At 41.5% G+C, this 17,239-nt stretch overlaps 1 protein-coding gene across 10 annotated transcripts in view; it reads right to left on the bottom strand.

Annotated features, from left to right (window-relative positions):
- Window positions 1-2,092: 2,092 nt before the first annotated feature.
- The window catches only part of ZNF146 (zinc finger protein 146), a 41,726-nt gene continuing 26,579 nt past the window's right edge, over window positions 2,093-17,239 (bottom strand). For 7 of the 10 annotated variants that reach the window (XM_005862395.2, XM_005862394.2, XM_005862389.2 and 4 more), the window contains one exon: window positions 12,082-14,352. In XM_005862395.2, the coding sequence (XP_005862457.1) occupies window positions 12,689-13,567 (879 nt within the window). In that variant the 5' untranslated portion in view covers window positions 13,568-14,352 and the 3' untranslated portion in view covers window positions 12,082-12,688. Of the gene's footprint in view, window positions 2,440-12,081; window positions 14,353-17,239 lie in introns of those variants that run through there. The other 3 variants (XR_001361316.1, XR_001361317.1, XM_005862390.2) reach the window with 3 other exon arrangements.

The following is a 17,239-nucleotide window of genomic DNA, read 5'->3' on the forward strand; positions in this document are numbered from 1 at the left end:
TATCGTGGCTAAGACAGTAGAAACACCACCTTCTGCCAGACGTGGGTAAAGTCTAGGCTTCTCACTCAGTCTTGACACCTGTTATTGTAAACAGGGATGGAAATTCCAGTTTCCCATTAGGCATCCACTGTCTAGGACAGATAAGGCTGTGTATTATTACTGTTTTCCAGGTGGTTTTACTAGCACTACAGTGTTGTGTGTGGCCTTAACACTCGGCAGTGGTGAAAATTCTAACTCTCCAGTAAGCATACATGACACCACCTAGTAATGAGGTTAAGCAGTGCGGGTACCTCATTACTGCTGGGCTGGGGTAGAAGTTTCAGTTCCCCAAATGGTCTACAATGACACCATAGAAGGGGGTACTGTTTCATAACCACCACCCAGTGGGGATGATAGTCCCATTTCCCTATTCATCCTTTTCTGACACCACTCTTGTAAAGGGGAGGAGTCTTTAGTCTGGCCAATGTGAAAATTCAGGCCCCCCACAAGACCTTTGTTAGTATGGGTGGGGTCAGTTTTTTCTGTGGTATTTGGCTGGAGTAGAGCAGTAATCATTTTCGGCATTACTAGGCTGTCCCTTTCCTTATTCTTTGGTTAGGGGAAGCAGGCTTTATTTTGGACTTTTCTTCTTTCTTTTTAAAAATATATATTTTCTTATTGATTTCAGAGAGGAAGGGAGTGGGAGAGAGAGATAGAAACATCAATGATGAGACTCATTGATTGGCTGCCTCCTGCACCCCCCACACTGGGGATCGAACCCACAACCCGGGCATATGGCCTGACCGGAATCGAACCCTGACCTCCTGGTTCATAGGTCGAAGCTCAACCACTGAGCCACGCCAGCTGGGCCAGCTTTTCTTCTTTTTCTTCTGTCTACACCAATTGGCATTTCAGGGTTGCCAGCTTTTCAGCTCCAAGTCTGGGATACATGAGGCAAAAGAAAAATAATAAAAACCAAAAAACAGCCAACTCAGCACCATGTTATTCCTTAGGTCCCATGGTCCCAACCCTGTCTGCCTTCTTTTTTCCATTTTAAAAGCCTTATGTTTGTTTTCTATAAACATCAGAGTTTTTATTTGTATTTAGCAGGAGATAGAATAAATTACATCTACTCAAGCTTTCCTGAAGCAGAATTCCCTCTTCTGAGACAGGCCAATAAGCCAGGGCAAGTGACAAGAAAACTAAACAAGGCCAAACAGTTTGGAAGCTTGCAGCAAGCTTATCTTCCCCAACCAAGGACACTTGATGGTTAATACCTCTCCTCTCTAACCAGAGAATACTGGAAAGGAGAGGGAAAGGGGAGGGAAAAGGGGATTTTATCTCACCCATTGAACAAAGAAGTCAGCAGTCTTAGGACTTGCCAAGATAAAATTATCAGATGTTCTCAGAAAAGCCACAAAAAAGTAAAAGGGGGATCTTGAAATCTAGTCTGATGCTTAAGATATATGGCAGAGGAACCTTGAAGCCTGTAGATAGGAAAGTATAAAAATCCTGAATCCCCACTAGGTGGTGGGCTCAGATTAGCTGGGTGGGCCCACTTGTGCCATATGCCAAGTATACTATTTAAAAAATATATATTTTATTGATTTTTTTACAGAGAGGAAAGGAGAGGGATAGAGAGCTAGAAACATTGATGAGAGAGAAACATCGATCAGCTGCCTCCTGCACACCTCCTACTGGGGATGTGCCCGAAACCAAGGTACATGCCCTTGACCTGAATCGAACCCGGGACCTTTCAGTCTGCAGGCCGACGCTCTATCCACTGAGCCAAACCGGTTAGGGCAGAAGTCTTTCTTATGAGACTGACAAAAACCGAGGAGGGGACAGCCCTCTTCCTTCAACTCAGAAGGCTGTCTGATAACATCTTTTCTGGTGCTGATAACACTTCTATTATTTTTAAATTATTATGTATACCCTGTAGTCTGTTCTTTTCTTGCCCCTTTAAATGTCTATCATACCGATAGAGAACATTCTAGATCAGTTGCCAGCAGCAAGAACAGTACCAGGTGTTAGACCAGTGGGGTCAGACTGGACCTTGGCTTAGCAACCACGGTACTTGAGTTCTGGCTAGAAAAAAATTCAGAGTCAAGACTCAAATTATGAGACGGTTTATTTAGAAAGTCACAGAGGTAAAAGTGAGTGGTAGAAGAAAGAGGCTCAGGATGTAACGTGCCTACAGAGAGAAAGGAGGAGGGAGAGGAGAAAGGTTTGGGCATGATCCTGGAAGAGGGCGCTGGGTCCTCTGTCCTCTAGGGGAGGTTCCAGGAGAGGATCTCCATAAAATATTCATCAGCTTTCCAGGTGGGTCATTGTGGGTGGAGGTCTCCACTGATTGGTTAGCGCCAGTGCAGGGAGTCATCAATGCAGCTGGTCCTGAGGTCAGCCTCGGTGTTGCTTGTCAAGTTTTGCTGCTTCTCTGGACCTGGAGCTGGAATACAACTGAGGCCTAGATATTATCTCTATCCCACATGACCAGCGATATGAAAAGTCAAGGGATCCAAATCGCATGACCAATCAATCATATGCTAGGGGAGGAGAGGTTACCCTGGGGGCAAGATCCTTGTTTTCCCAGCCGTTCCCATTGCTAAGCACCGAGGGCTTTCCTCCCTGGTGACCTCTGCTCATGTCTAACTGCCTACCACAGATCTATTTATATATTTTTCCTTTCTCTCATAATTTTAATTTCATTTTCCCCAGTCCAGTGATAACTTACCAAGCTGTTAAGATTGACTGATTTGGTACTCTGCCATATCCAGTCTGCTAATTATAGTTCCTAAGTACAACTGCTTCATTTTACTTCAAATCAATTGGCCTTGCCTTGTTCACTTATAAAGTAAAACAATTGAAATCGTCTTTAGCTTCCCAATTTATCTCTAAAGATGCACTATTACAATAATGGTTTGAGAACTAATAATTACTAGGTATGTAAATTTCTATTTCCTCATCTGTAAAAGGAAAATGCATGGCAAATTACCAGCTTTGTAAATTCTATTTCGTAATCTGTAAAATAGAAATGTGACTACACTTCATAGACTTGATATGAACATAACACAAGATAAAGCTTTTAGAACAGCGAGTGCAGCAAATATTAGAGACTCAATTATTGGTAGTTACTATTTAGAAACCTATGATTCCTGAGTGGGCAAAGGCAGACAGGTATAGGAAAGGCTCAATAAAAGAGTAACAAGTGATCTCTGCTTTTGATGATGAATACATTTTGATAGCTGATAATTAAGAAATATAGCAGATGGATATACCAAATAGGAAAAAAAGCATAAGAAAAATTGCTAATGTGGAAAAAATGCAAAGCAAGTTCTGGAACCATCAAGCAATCTATTTTTAGTTGATAAAGTACTAGTACATAAATTTTTTAAAGTGAATAAAATATGAAAGACCCATATTTATTCTTAGTATGTCAAAATAAAATTAACTTTTATTTTCCTGGGACATATATGAAGATTGCATGTTTACCCAATGTCTATCATCTCAAAAAATTGGCTTCTCCTTGCCATTTCCTTCCTGGATTATGTATTGGCTTGGAATCCTTCAATTATCTCAGCAACCCAGGCAACCAGACATTCAACCATTTCAACTAAATGAAGTTAGAAAAATTAAAACTGGTTCTGTTTATAGGTTAAAAAAAAAAAAAAAAGTTGAGCCTGGCTGGTGCGACTCAGTGGTTGAGAATCGACCTATAAACCAGGAGGTCAAGGTTCGATTCCAATTAGGGCACATGCCCAGGTTGTGTACTAGATCCTCCCCAGGAGGCAGCCAATCAATGATTCTCTCTCATCATTGTTTTTCTCTCTCTCTCCCTCTCACTTTCTCTCTAAATAAAATAAAAATACATTTTTTAAACAGAAAAAAAAAGGTGTCTGAAATAATCCAGAGACCTTACACCAAAAAGCCAAACAAACTGTAAGACCTCTTCAGCTCCTACTCATCAGTCCTGTGGGCACAGCCACTGCAGTCTACCATCTTAACCCATACTTCCCCTCCACTACTATCTGTGCCATTGGGAATGGCACAAACACTGCTAATGAGCTAAATCTCAATATAGGTTCTACCTCTACTTTCTGCCTTAACTTAGCCATGCTTTTTCTAAGGGTTTCTATTCCCCTATAGCCCTCTAGAGTTGATGTTGTTCATTTCCCATGGATTCCAGAAAAAGGTTGAATGTCTTTTGTTGCCTACACATTTCTATACCTCATCCTCACATAAAAGCCCTTCAGTGAGAACTATGTCTATGCTTATACCCCATCCTATATTTCAACTGCTTATCTTCCTATACTGTAACTTGCTCAAAACTCATTCTGGAATAGTTTTGAGAAAACTCATAGATCTAAGTTTTGTGTGTGTGTGCTTTTAAAAAAGAAACTTGCATTTCAGCTAGATTTGATCAAACTTATGCTGGTAATTTTAAGGATTTGTGTATCTAAGCTTATTTTCACAGAATGAGCTGTTTCAGCTAAGTTTACTGATTTCCAGGTTGGGGGTTGGATTGTCTCCAAAATGATGTTTAAGCCCTAACCATGGTACCTGTGAATGTGACTTTATTTGGAAACAGGATCTTGGAAGATGTAATGAAGTTGAAATGTGATCATACTGGACTAGGATAGGCCTTAAACCCAATAGTTTATTCTATATAATAAAAACGTAAAATGCAAATTAACCGAACGGCCAAACAGCGGAATGACCATCCGGACAACCATCTGGACGACCATCTGGGACCATGCTACGACACCCACTGGCACCAGGCCAGCCAAGGCCGGTGTGATGCGATTGGCCGGGGGCCCGGCCATCGCCCCATGATTGCCCCGCAGAGGGAGGCCCAGGTCACCGGCAGGGGGGTGATCAATCAGGGGGCTCTGGTGGGTGGGCGGGGCCTCCCTCTGTGAGGGAAGCCCAGGTCCCGGGTGCTTCCCCCAGCAGCCCGGGGAAGAAAGGCCTACTCTTGCATGAATTCTGTGTATCGGGCCTCTAGTATACTTATACACAGGGAGGTTTGGAGACACATAGAGTAGGGGGTCATGTGAAGACATTGGGATGATGATGCAGCCAAAAGCCAAGAAATGAGCTACAAAAGTTGTATGAGGCATGGAAGGATTCTTCCCTAGCCCCTTGGGAGTGATCATGGCCCTGATCATACCTTGGGTTTTGGACTACCAGCCTCCAGAACTGTGAGAGAAGAGCAAAATACCAAACTTGGGGCTTAACAAAATACTAGATGGCTTAAATTTTGTGGTATTTTTCTTTTCTTTTCCTTTTTAAATATATTTTTATTGATTTCAGAGCAGAAGGGAGAGGAAGAGATAGAAAAAACGATGAGAATCAATGATCGGCTGCCTCCTGAACATCCCCTACTGGGGATCGAGACCACAACCTGGGTATGTGCCCTTGACCGGACTCGAACCTGGATCCTTCAGTCCGCAGGCTGATGCTCTATCCACTGAGCCAAACCAGCTAGGGCAAGTTTTGTGATATTTTTCCATGTTAACTGTAGGAAATAAACTCCCCACTCACTGAGAAATCCAATACTAGTATTTTCATTTTCTCTATCTCTACTTTCTTTATCATTATCTGCATGGAAAACTTAAACCAATTTGCTGGTCCCCCTCTTCTCACATATATTTTCACAATGGTAGAAAATAGTAATGAATAAAAACATATCATGTGTATTATAAACTAAAGTTTAAAGGGAAAGTGTATATCAGTTTAATTTATGTAATCAGATTTGAAAGCTTAAATATAATGAATTATGGATTATTCCAGTAAGACTCCAAGTTGGTCAAACAGAAATTTTACAAGGAATGCAATATAGAATTTTATTGTTCACTTTTATTAAACAACTAGAGCAGGGCTCCTCAAACTATGGCCCGCGGGCCACATGCAAATACAAATATTGTATTTGTTCCCGTTTTGTTTTTTTTACTTCAAAATAAGATATGTGCAGTGTGCATAGGAATTTGTTCATAGTTTTTTTTTAAACTATAGTCGGGCCCTCCAACGGTCTGAGGGACAGTGAACTGGCCCCCTGTTTAAAAAGTTTGAGGACCCCTGAACTAGAGGCCCGGTGCATGAAATTTGTGCACGGGTAGGGTCCCTAGGCCTGGCAGGCAATCAGAGCCAATCTGTGGGGTGACCAGCGGGGCGATCGGGGGACCGCTGCTGGCACCCGCCTTGGCTAGCCTGGGGCCTGCAGGCTGGAGGCAGCTCCTACATAGAGCGCCTGCCCCCTGGTGGTCAGTGCGCGTCATAGCGACTGGTCGTTCTGCCGTTCAGTTGATTTGCATATTAGGCTTTTATTATATAGGATACCTCTACTTTTTTAAAAGAAAAATATAGTAAATCATCCATAATTCTACCTATTCATAAATTTCCTATCATACCCTAGGACAGGGGTGGGCAACCCCTGGCACGCATGCCAAACATGGCACGCGAGTAACTTTTGCTAGCACGCGAAACCCTCTCTTATAATCTTCCATTTACAATTGTGAATCTTTGTTCTCAGTGATGAATTTTGTTAAGTCTCGTAATAGGAGTAGCCTGACGGATGAAAGTAGTAGCTCGTGCAGAGATATCAAGTAGGCATAACATGTTCTCAAAAAATTAGGGTTGGGATGCAGAAGAATTTTGAGTCAGAGATTTTGTTGGTTTTGGCAAACACTCACAAAAAGGTTGCCCACCCCTGCCCTAGGACTTTTATTGCACTGTAAAAACATGTAGGGTCAGTGGGAAGAAAGACTTGAGGGTAAAATATATATATATATAAAAAACCCTACTATGCAAATAAACCAAATGGAGAAACAACCAAACAACAGATCGCTATTATGTGCACTGACCACCAGGGGGCACATGCGGAACATGGCGGGCGTCATGTTCTCAAAAAATTAGGGTTGGGACGCAGAAGAATTTTGAGTCAGAGATTTTGTTGGTTTTGGCAAACACTCACAAAAAGGTTGCCCACCCCTGCCCTAGGACTTTTATTGCACTGTAAAAACATGTAGGGTCAGTGGGAAGAAAGACTTGAGGGTAAAACCTATATATATATATAAAACCCTACTATGCAAATAAACCAAATGGCGAAACAACCAAACAACAGATCGCTATTATGTGCACTGACCACCAGGGGGCACATGCGGAACATGGCGGGCGTCGGCAGCAGGCAGCAGAGCATGGAACATGGCTGGCATTGGCCGCAGCAGGATGGTGGAGCAGGTGAATGGGGGCGCCAGACCAAGGGGGGGTGCTGGTTGCAGTCATCGGGACGGGCCTCTGGTGGTTACTGAAAATTCTTTACTCCCACATGCTGCGGTCCCACTGGGCGCTCACGCCTGCTGCCAGCACTGGCCCCACTCGCACTCACTGCCGGCACTGGAACCCTGCTTGCACCTGCTGACAGCGTCCAGTGCCAGCCCCGATCGCTCAGCACCGTCAGCGGGTGCAGGCAGTGATGCCAGCCCCAATTGTCCCTGAGGGCTTCTCCACACCCCCCTCTGCACCTGAGGGGCAATCGGGGCCAGCAGCTGCCTCTCAGACCCGCTGCTGGCAACGGTCCCACTCATATCTGCTGCCGGTGCCAGAGCTGCCACTTGCACCCGCTGCCAACGCCCAGCGCTGGTCCCGATCGCTTGACACCATCAACGGGTGCAAGTGGCAGCTGACGACCCCGATCACCCCTGAGGACTTCTCCACCTCCTCCTGCTTGAGGGGAGATCAAGGCAGCAGCTGCCGCTCACACCCGCTGCTGGCACCAGCCCCAACCACTCCACACCATCAGCGGGTGCGAGTGGGGCCAGCACAGTGTGTGGAAGCAGCAGCGGCAGCAGGAGCAGGGCTACTGGCAGACAGGGGACCGGGGGCCACAGTGGGAGGGGCCAGGCGTGGGCACAGAGGAAGGGCCAAGACCCACCCGTGCCCACAGCAGCCTCGGGGCCCACAGTTCCTTTCAAGGTGCAGGAATTTGTGCACTGGGCCCCTAGTGTCCTATAACTTTCCCACCCCGTTCTATCCATGCTTCTTGGCACTCCCGAATTGAGACACATTCTCTAAACCTGGGCCCCTAGTGTCCTATAACTTTCCCACCCCATTCTATCCATGCTTCTTGGCACTCCCGAATTGAGACACATTCTCTAAAAGGGTGTAAACCTTCCAACTTACACATAGCCCTATGAGGCCAGCCTGAATGGTTATCCATAACTGTTGAGGAAAGAACCTTGTAGAAAGAGCCAGGTCAAGACCATGAAAAAATTTGGGAGTCAGTTCTCATCTCTTACAAAGAACTCCATCTCCCATATTTTTAGGCATCCAAGTATAAGAAATTTAAAAATGATAGAAATGAATTTAGAATTGGCTTTGCTCCAGATAGTTTTAAAATATTGGGTAAACTTGTCAATTTATTTGCTTTGTGAATATTCCCAGGTTATATTATTTAGGAACATACAAGACCAGAGTCATTACTTTTTCCTGATGAGTTGAAATTTTTACTATTCTCTAGTGACTTTAACTCTTTTTAAAAGTGTATTTGCCTTAAAGACTATTTTGTTTGGTATTTAAATACAACAGCTTTTTCTTGGATACTATTTGCCTTGTATATCTTCTGTATTTTTTCACTTGAGTCCTTATCCTTTTATTTACTTAATTTCATAGAGGGAGATAGAAACATCAATGATGAGAGATAATCATTGATTGGCTGCCTTTTGCATGCCTCACACTAGGGATCGACCCACAACCTGGGCATGTGCCCTTGACTGGAATCAAACCTGGGACCCTTTGGTCTGCAGGCCGACTTCTATCCACTGAACCAAACTGGCTAGGGCCTTATCTTTTTAGATATATCCCTTGTAAATACCCTATAGGTACTTTAAAATAAAACTCCCATTTCACAATCTTTGATTTTAACTGAATAGTTGAGTCCATTTCCATGTTTTAGGATTACTTATATACTTAGATTTACGTTGTTTCTACTTGTTTTGTTTTTGTTAACTCACTTTCCTGCCTTTCTTTGTGAGGTTTTTTCTCCATTCTTTTCTTCTAGTTCAGAAGTTCTCTCTACCTGCCACCAGTCCCTCCCTTCCTCTTAGTGGCTGCCCTAGTTATTTTAACATGCACTGTACACTTAAGTCAATGTCTGTCAATCACCTGAAAAGGACCTTAGAATGCTTTAATCCAGCAATTTTTAACCTTTTCCATTTCATGGCACACATAATTACTAAAATTCTGCTGCACACCAAAAAAATGTATTTCCCTGTCTTACCAAAAAAAAAAAAAAAAAGGGCATAATTTTGATTCATTTATACTGGACAGCTATTGTTGTTGGCTGTTGTCATCTTTTGACAATCTTTAAGGGAAAACAGGTCAGTGCGCCTAAATAGGTATAGCATGTTTTAAAAATTCTTGTGGCACATCAGTGTGCCTCTTGTGGAACACTGGTTGAAAACTGCCGCTTTAACCCAATAATTCCCAAATTTGTTTCTCAAAATTTTAGCTCTCTTAACTCCAGAAAATAGACATCATTGTTTTATACTCACTATTCCTTTAATCAAAACATTTTATGAAAAGTTCTTTTGCCTATTTAACCCTTGGTATATTTTAGTCTGGTCACCAGCATTTTCTCGTTTTACATATCAACCTATTTTCCACAAGATTCCTGATATAGAATTGCCAGGAATTCCCTGGCTCCATATGCTAATTAACTCCACCGAGCTAAAGCAGACTCTCCCTAAAGTTCACTCCTCCAACTACTGTTTATCTTACAAACCTTGAATGACAATTTAGGTGTCCAATGTTCAAGTCACTAATATCTATATTCTACCAATTAGGATGGAGTAAGATAGGGTTCAGCTCATCTGCCTCCTGACATGCTGAATAAAAATGATTCTGAATTTCAGATTCAACTTTCCTCTACAGGTCAACACAACCAGTCTTGCCAGGCGGGGGCCCTAGGCCATGGCCCATAAATACATATTAAGGTATTCCCTGGTTTTGTCTTTAGCCATACGATTTATTCTGTTGACTCCAAAGCTACACAAACACAAGAGCAGAGTTCAGAGTTAAGCGAAGCACAAGAGATTAAGGAGCGAAAAATTAGTTTAGGAAAACCTATCTTTTGGCTAAAATCTTTGTTTTTCCTTCTTTGGGTGATAAATGCAGGTAATTTTAAAATGGTGCACAAATATCTGGTTCAATTTCTTAGATTTAGTATGTAACATCCTTTTTAAAAAGGTAGTGGAGGGGCTCTATATTAGAAAGGACTAAGTTTCATTTAAGTAACTAAGTATATAATTCATGGTCATTCCTCCATAAAAGCTAACAAAAAAAATACACAGTAATGATGTAGTATTTAACAAGTTTAAAAGCTTTTTAAAAAGCAGCTTTTGAAATCAAGCTCAAAATGCTGTATTGCTGATCGTCACCATTATATACGAAAACTTTTAATTAATAATATTTACATCAAGTTATACTGTAAATATGGACCAAAGAAAAATCATCTTCAGGAAGGATTGGTTTACACAATAGAATTCTGTTCAGGGTCTGGACCACTTTTCTCATACACATCCTATCCTCTACACCTCTCTAAAAGAAACAGTAACTTGATGGGGGCTGGGAGGATTCCCTTCACAATGTCTATTTATATCAAAGCATCACATTGTACACTTTAAATATCTTACTATTTTATTTGTTGATTACATCTCAATAAAGCTGGGCTGGGGGGGAGGGGGGGGTTGATGGACCCAAAAGGGTGTATTTGTCAAAGTACTGGAAGGAATGAAAATCTGCAGGTTATAACTGAGATCCAGGTGTTAGCATTTAACTCAAACTGTGGAAGTTGTGGGCAGTTAAATGATTTTCTTTTGAAAAGAAAACAATCACAAACTTATTTTTAATGCACACACTGTTCCCATGGTAATTTACAGGACAGGAAATTTGACATTCCAGAAAGTTTATCTAAAAAGACAAGTTACACGAAGGCTGTGTAAACTTTACAAGTTATCAACATTTTTAAGCTCAAATGATATGTTGTAAAATGAGTAGACAAACACACAGTATACACTGACATGTAAAAATAAATTAAACAGATTTGGATTATGCTATCATTCTTAATTTTAATAAAATAGATAATTTCATACTACATAGAGAACAAGTCCATCTACTCATCATTGATAAAATTTTAGAAATATTTTCTATAAAAAGTTTAGCATTTGATTGGGAATAAATCCATTGGAACATGATTTCTATAGGTACAGTGATCCCATCCTCACCCTCATGATTAATTTTGAGAAACTTGAAAAATACAGAAAAGTACAAAAAAATAAGACAAGATATCCATATACCACAATCCAGAACTACTCAGTATTTTTATATATGTATTTACTCGCAGTCTCTTCTGTTTTTTAGAGAAGTAGATGTTTACATATAAAAAAATGAAGTCCTCTTTAACCAATTCCCCACTCCACCCCTCCCACACTCATCCCCTTCCTTTTTCAACTCTTCACAGGCAGCCCCTATCAAGAGTTTGGTCTCTATCCTTGCAATCCATTTCAAAAACATTTTAAAAACATACATACATAAATACATATATGTATCTATTACCAATATATAGTACTGAATTTTATAAGGGAAGTTTTAATTCAAATTTACAAAAATGTCATGGTATCAGAATTGTCATTCTGCGGCTTCATTTTCCTCAACATTTTTTATACCGTTCTCTGTAACACATATAGATTTCATTTGTTACATTTTACAGATACATAATATCCCATCATAAGTACTTTCTACTTTATTACTGATGGGCATTTGTTTACAACTTATGGCTACTACAAATCATACCACAGTAAATAGCCTGGTATATATTTCCTGAGCATACAAACTCAAGAGTAGAAAAGCTAAATATTTTTAATTCATTATAAGGGATGTTTCCCTACTCCCAGGGTCATAACCATTTCACTACACAGTTTTTTAATATTCCTGTTTGTTTGTTTTTTTAATGTGTTTTTATTGATTTCAAGAGAGGGAGAGAAACATCAAAATTGATTAACTGCCTCCTGCACACCCCCTACTGGGGATCGAGCCCGGAACCCAGGCATGTGCCCTGAGTGGGAATGGAATCATTGACCTCTTGGTTCATGGGTTGAGGCTCAACCACTGAGCAACATCTGCTGGGCCATATTCCTGTTTTTAATCCCCATGGATTTTACCTTTATGCATAGTTCATGATCTTTTTTCCTTGGAGAACAAATCACCTCCAAATCATTTTTTAAACAGTCCCATTTTCTTCTCCAATTCTAAATTCTAATAAATGTATAGGTATTCCAAAATCTCTTCTGTTCTGCTAAAACAATACCATAAAAGTATTTGCCTTTCTAACACATACAACTTACTGTTCTTATTACAATGGTGAAGATCTCCAGATCTAGGCAGATAGACAGTAATGATAAGCATGTTTCCCATTCCCAATTTTAGTGGAAATGTGTCTGAAGTTTCAGCATTACTTTTACTGTGGGTTTTTTGTTGGGCATAGGATTTTTGTGTCTTTCTCTTCAGTATGAATTCTCTGGTATCCCATAAGTTTTTAGCTTTTGCTTCCCTCATTTCTGACCCTTTCCTTCAGAACGATTACTTCTGATGTGCTTGCCATAGGTGTAAACTCCATCGAATTGCTTTCCAATTTTCAAGATATTTAGAGTTTTTAATGAGTATGAATTTTCTGGTGTCTAATATGGTGTGACTTCTGGCTGAAAGCTTTCCCACATTCACTACATTGGTAAGGTTTCTTACCTGTGTGAATTCTCAAATGCAGAGCAAGGGTTGAGAATTGAGAGAAAGCTTTCCCACATTCATTACATCCATAGGGCTTCTCACCTGTATGGCTTCTCGCATGCACGGTAAGAGATGAACTTTGAGAGAAAGCTTTCCCACATACATTGCATTCATAAGGCTTATCACCTGAATGAATTCTCACATGTACAATAAGTGATGTTCGTTGAGAGAAGGCTTTTCCACATTCATTACATTCATAGGGTTTTTCTCCAGTGTGAATGTTTTGATGTTTTATGAGGTACTTCTTTTGGCCAAAAGCTGTTCCACATTCACTGCATTTAAAGGGTTTCTCTCCAATATGAATCTTCTCATGCTCAGTAAGGTTTGATTTGCCACTGAAGGTTTTGCCACACTCCTTACATACAAAGGGCTTCTCTCCTGTGTGAGTTCTCTGGTGTCTGATGAGGTTTGACTTCTGAATGAAAGCTTTCCCACAATCTTTACACTCAAAAGGCTTCTCTCCCGTGTGAATTTTCTGATGGGTAAGAAGGTTTTCCTTCTGGCTGAACGATTTTCCACATTCATTACATTCAAAAAGCTTCTCTCCAGTATGGGTGTTCTGATGTTTAATGACATACTGCTTTTGGCTGAAGGCTTTTCCACATTCATTACATTCAAAAGGTTTCTCTTTATTATGAAAATGCTCATGCTCAGTGAGATTTGATTTGTGGCTGAAGACTTTCCCACATACCTTACAAGCAAAGGGGTTTTCCCCACTACAAATTCTCTGCTGACTGTGGTGTGACATCTGAAAGGAAGCTTTCCAACATTCACAAATTCTCTCTCCAGTATGAATTTTTTGATGAATGAGGATTTACTTTTGGCTGAAGGTATTTCCACATTTCTTACATTAGTAGAGCTTCTCTGTGTATGACCTTTCAAATGTAAAGTAAGGGATAGATTTAAGATAAAACTTTATGTTACTGAGTTCAAAGCTTTCTATCAAAGTATAAATATTCTAATACTCAGTGAATTGTTATATTCAGTGGTTTCTCTTCAGTATGAATTTTTTTCTGCTCAATGAAATGTCATCTAGCTAAAGGCTTTTCAATATGCCTTAGAAGCACAGGGCTTTTCTCCAGCCTGACTTCATTCATTTCATAAGGTGTGACACAAGTGAAAGTTTTCCCACATTCAGTTACTTCATAGGGTATGAATCCAGTATGAATGTTCTGGTACCTGATAGGGTTCAAACTATTTTAACTGAAGGCATTTCCACACTGATTTACATTTAAAGAGGGTTATTACCATAAGGAGAAAGCGTGGCAAAATCTTTAAATCAATAAAATTGATGATTTGTTCCTACACAATGTCCCTCAAGATTAAGTCTTAATTGTGTTTCAAATTTTTTCTTGGTGAGTTGAAAAGAATGTTGCCTTAAAAGATAAAAGGTCTGAGATCAGAGGAAGTATTTTTCCAATTTTCTTACATTCACTGTTTTTTTCCTCAGTCTGTACTTTATTGAAGATGGATGCAACTTGATTTCCAAGTCTTGTTGCCCCTCTATCTGCTCATCATCTTCTCAGGCTTCTTCTAAAATGGAATACAAAACAATCATCATTTAAAAGAGTTACCATATAAAGTGCTTAGAACTGTGGCTGGCACCGGTAAGCACTCAATAAAAGTTAGCATTATGTTATTATCATTATTTATGAACTAGAGGCCCCGCGGGGAGCGGGCCTATGCAGTCAGTTGGACATCCCTCAAGGGCTCCTGGACTGTGAGAGGGCACAGGCTTGGGCTGAGGGACCCCCCAAGTGCACGAAATTCGGGGCTCTAGTATATTCATATTTGCAGAACAGATATATAATATATGCTGGATTATTCATAGACTACCTCAAGAAAGATACATGTGAAACTCTTATAAGTGACTGCACTTTGCGCTGGCCAACGTGGCTTGGTTGGAGCATTGTCCTGTTCATCAAAGGGTGGTGGGTTTGATTCTCGGTTAGGGCACATACCCAGATTTCAGGTTCAATCCAAGGTTGGGGCCGTGGCAAGAGGAAAAAGATCAATGTCTATCACATCAATGTTTCTCTCTCTCTCTCTCTAAAATAATTTTTTTAAATAAATAAAAACGTGAAAGTGACTGCATCTTTGAAAAAGTGTTAGGATCAAAGCTCAGAGGTTAGAAGAGAATTTTTTCATTTACCTTAATGTTCAAAAATGTTTTACAACTTCATGTATTATATTAAAAAATATACACATTCTCTCTCTCTCTCTCTCTCTCTCTCTTCTCTCTCTCTCTCTCTCTCCCTCCCTCCCTCCCTCCCTCCAGAAAGACAGAACTGATTTCTTAGGCAACAACTTCTGAAAGAGGTATATGAGAGGGGAAGGGAGGAAAGCAGTCTGTTGATGTAAAATGGGGGAGGTGGATTGTAGGGCGCCGCTATAGGGTTAAGCCTCGGACTGACCTGTGGGCAAAACCACAAACAAGTCCCAGCTTAGAGGGCACAGTCCTCTTAGCATAATGAGGCTTGACCTTATGATGCTCCCTACATCCTTCCTAGGTAGCTAATGGGCTGTGGGAGGTGCAGCAAGTGCTACCAAAACAAGTGAAACTCACAAGAACATTATAACTATGGTGACCACTACCTTGTTTACCTCTGGCTATAAAATAAAGGCTCAGCTTGCCTCTGGATCTCTCTCTGTGGCCTCAGCCAGGCACAGGAAGATCCACCTAGATCCAGCTTATTCTCTTTGTCATTTCTTCATTCTTTCGCCACCCTCACTCAGGCTTTCGAACCCTTGGCTGAGCTGGCTCGGCACAGTGGATAAGACAATATGAAGTATGATCACAGATGTAAAATAAAATTCTGAACCATTTAACCACTGAAAGAATAAGAGAAAGTGGTCAGTAATAAAAAGGAACCTAAATGTCAGACAATATGTAAAGACTCAAAACCTATAAAAGACAATGCATAAGGGAAGGAGTCTATACACATTGGGGGATATAAGACTCAGAGAATCAATGAAAGAGAGAACAATTACACAGAGGCAGTGTAAGTAAAAGTGTGGACATTCAGATGAAAGCTAATAGGGGAACCTGGCTGCCTAGAATCTAAAGAAAAAATGATGACTAGAAATATTAAAGTATTTAAAGAATTCATAACAAGTGATACTTCAAAAGTTGGACCGGAGGAGGAACCAAGATGGTGGCATAGGTAAACACCTGAACTTGCTGCCTTGCACAACCACATCAAAACTATAACTAAAAGACAAAACAGATATCATCCAGAACCATGGGAAGGCTGGCTGAGTGGAAGTTCGACAACTAGAGGGAAAGAGAAAAGCACATCTAGACTGGTAGGAGGTGCAGAGGTGCGAAAGAGCAGAAGTACGGAGGCGCGCGAAAAGGCTGGCAAATGGGTACGTTGTGGTCTTTTTTGATTGGGAGGGAGATACAAGCTCCCGACTGCTCTGAACTCCAGTTCCGGGAGAGATTCTGGGGACCCAGACTCATACGGGGAGAAACTGGACTGTCTGGCATCGGGCCGGAACATGAGGGCGGCTTTCTCTCAGAGTTGCTCGCAGCGTTCATTGTTCCTGCCCGGGGCCGCGGGACACAGAGACCCAGGGGCCTATCCGGGGCAGGCCCGATGGGCAACCATTGCTGTTTGCACCGCCCTGTGATTCCCTGAGACCGCGCACCACCCAATTTACAACCCCACCCAAGCTGTGAGCAGAGGCTTTTGCATACGAATGGCCTGGCCTTTTGCAATCTAAAACCTAACAAACTGCAGCTGGGTCAAAGAACCCCAGAGCCTCCAAAAGGAGGCCTAAGGCTCATCAGCAGCCTGCATTGCTTCACAGCTGGGCCTCATCTGGGCACCTCCAAACCCCAAACAAAGAGGAGGAATCTGCAGATCTCTCTGTAGCTCCTCCTGGGTGGCCTCAGGCAGTGGCTGACATTGCACCTCCTTGGAGATCCAAGAGCCAGTGTACCCAGTGGTCAGAGTGGGACCATCCAGATTACAACTCTTCAGATCCATAAGAGACACACTCAGGGGGAAGACTCAGTGAGCACCAAAGCCCCACTGAAGCAAGTCCTGCCCCATAAGGGTGTTTCCAGCATAGCAGTTCTCTAATTGTAGAAACAACTGGTCCTCACAGCCAATTGGTCTGGAGGTCAATTCCTCCCAATGATACCAACAGCAATCAAGGCTTAACTACAACAAGACTGTGAACACAGCCCACAAAGGGGTGCACCAAGAGCATCCACCTCAGGTGACTGGTGAGGCTGAACCACTGGGCCCTATAGGACACCTAGCACACAAAGCCACTCTATCAACACAGAAAAGCAGCCAAAATGAGGAGACAAAGAAACAGGTCACAAATGACAGAAATGGAGGAAAGCAAACTACTGGATATAGAGTTCAAAACCACGGTTATAAGGTTACTCAAGAATCTTCTAGAAACC

The sequence above is a fragment of the Myotis brandtii genome, unplaced genomic scaffold (assembly GCF_000412655.1).
Source record: "Myotis brandtii unplaced genomic scaffold, ASM41265v1 scaffold165, whole genome shotgun sequence".
Classification (NCBI taxonomy): Eukaryota; Metazoa; Chordata; class Mammalia; order Chiroptera; family Vespertilionidae; genus Myotis; species Myotis brandtii.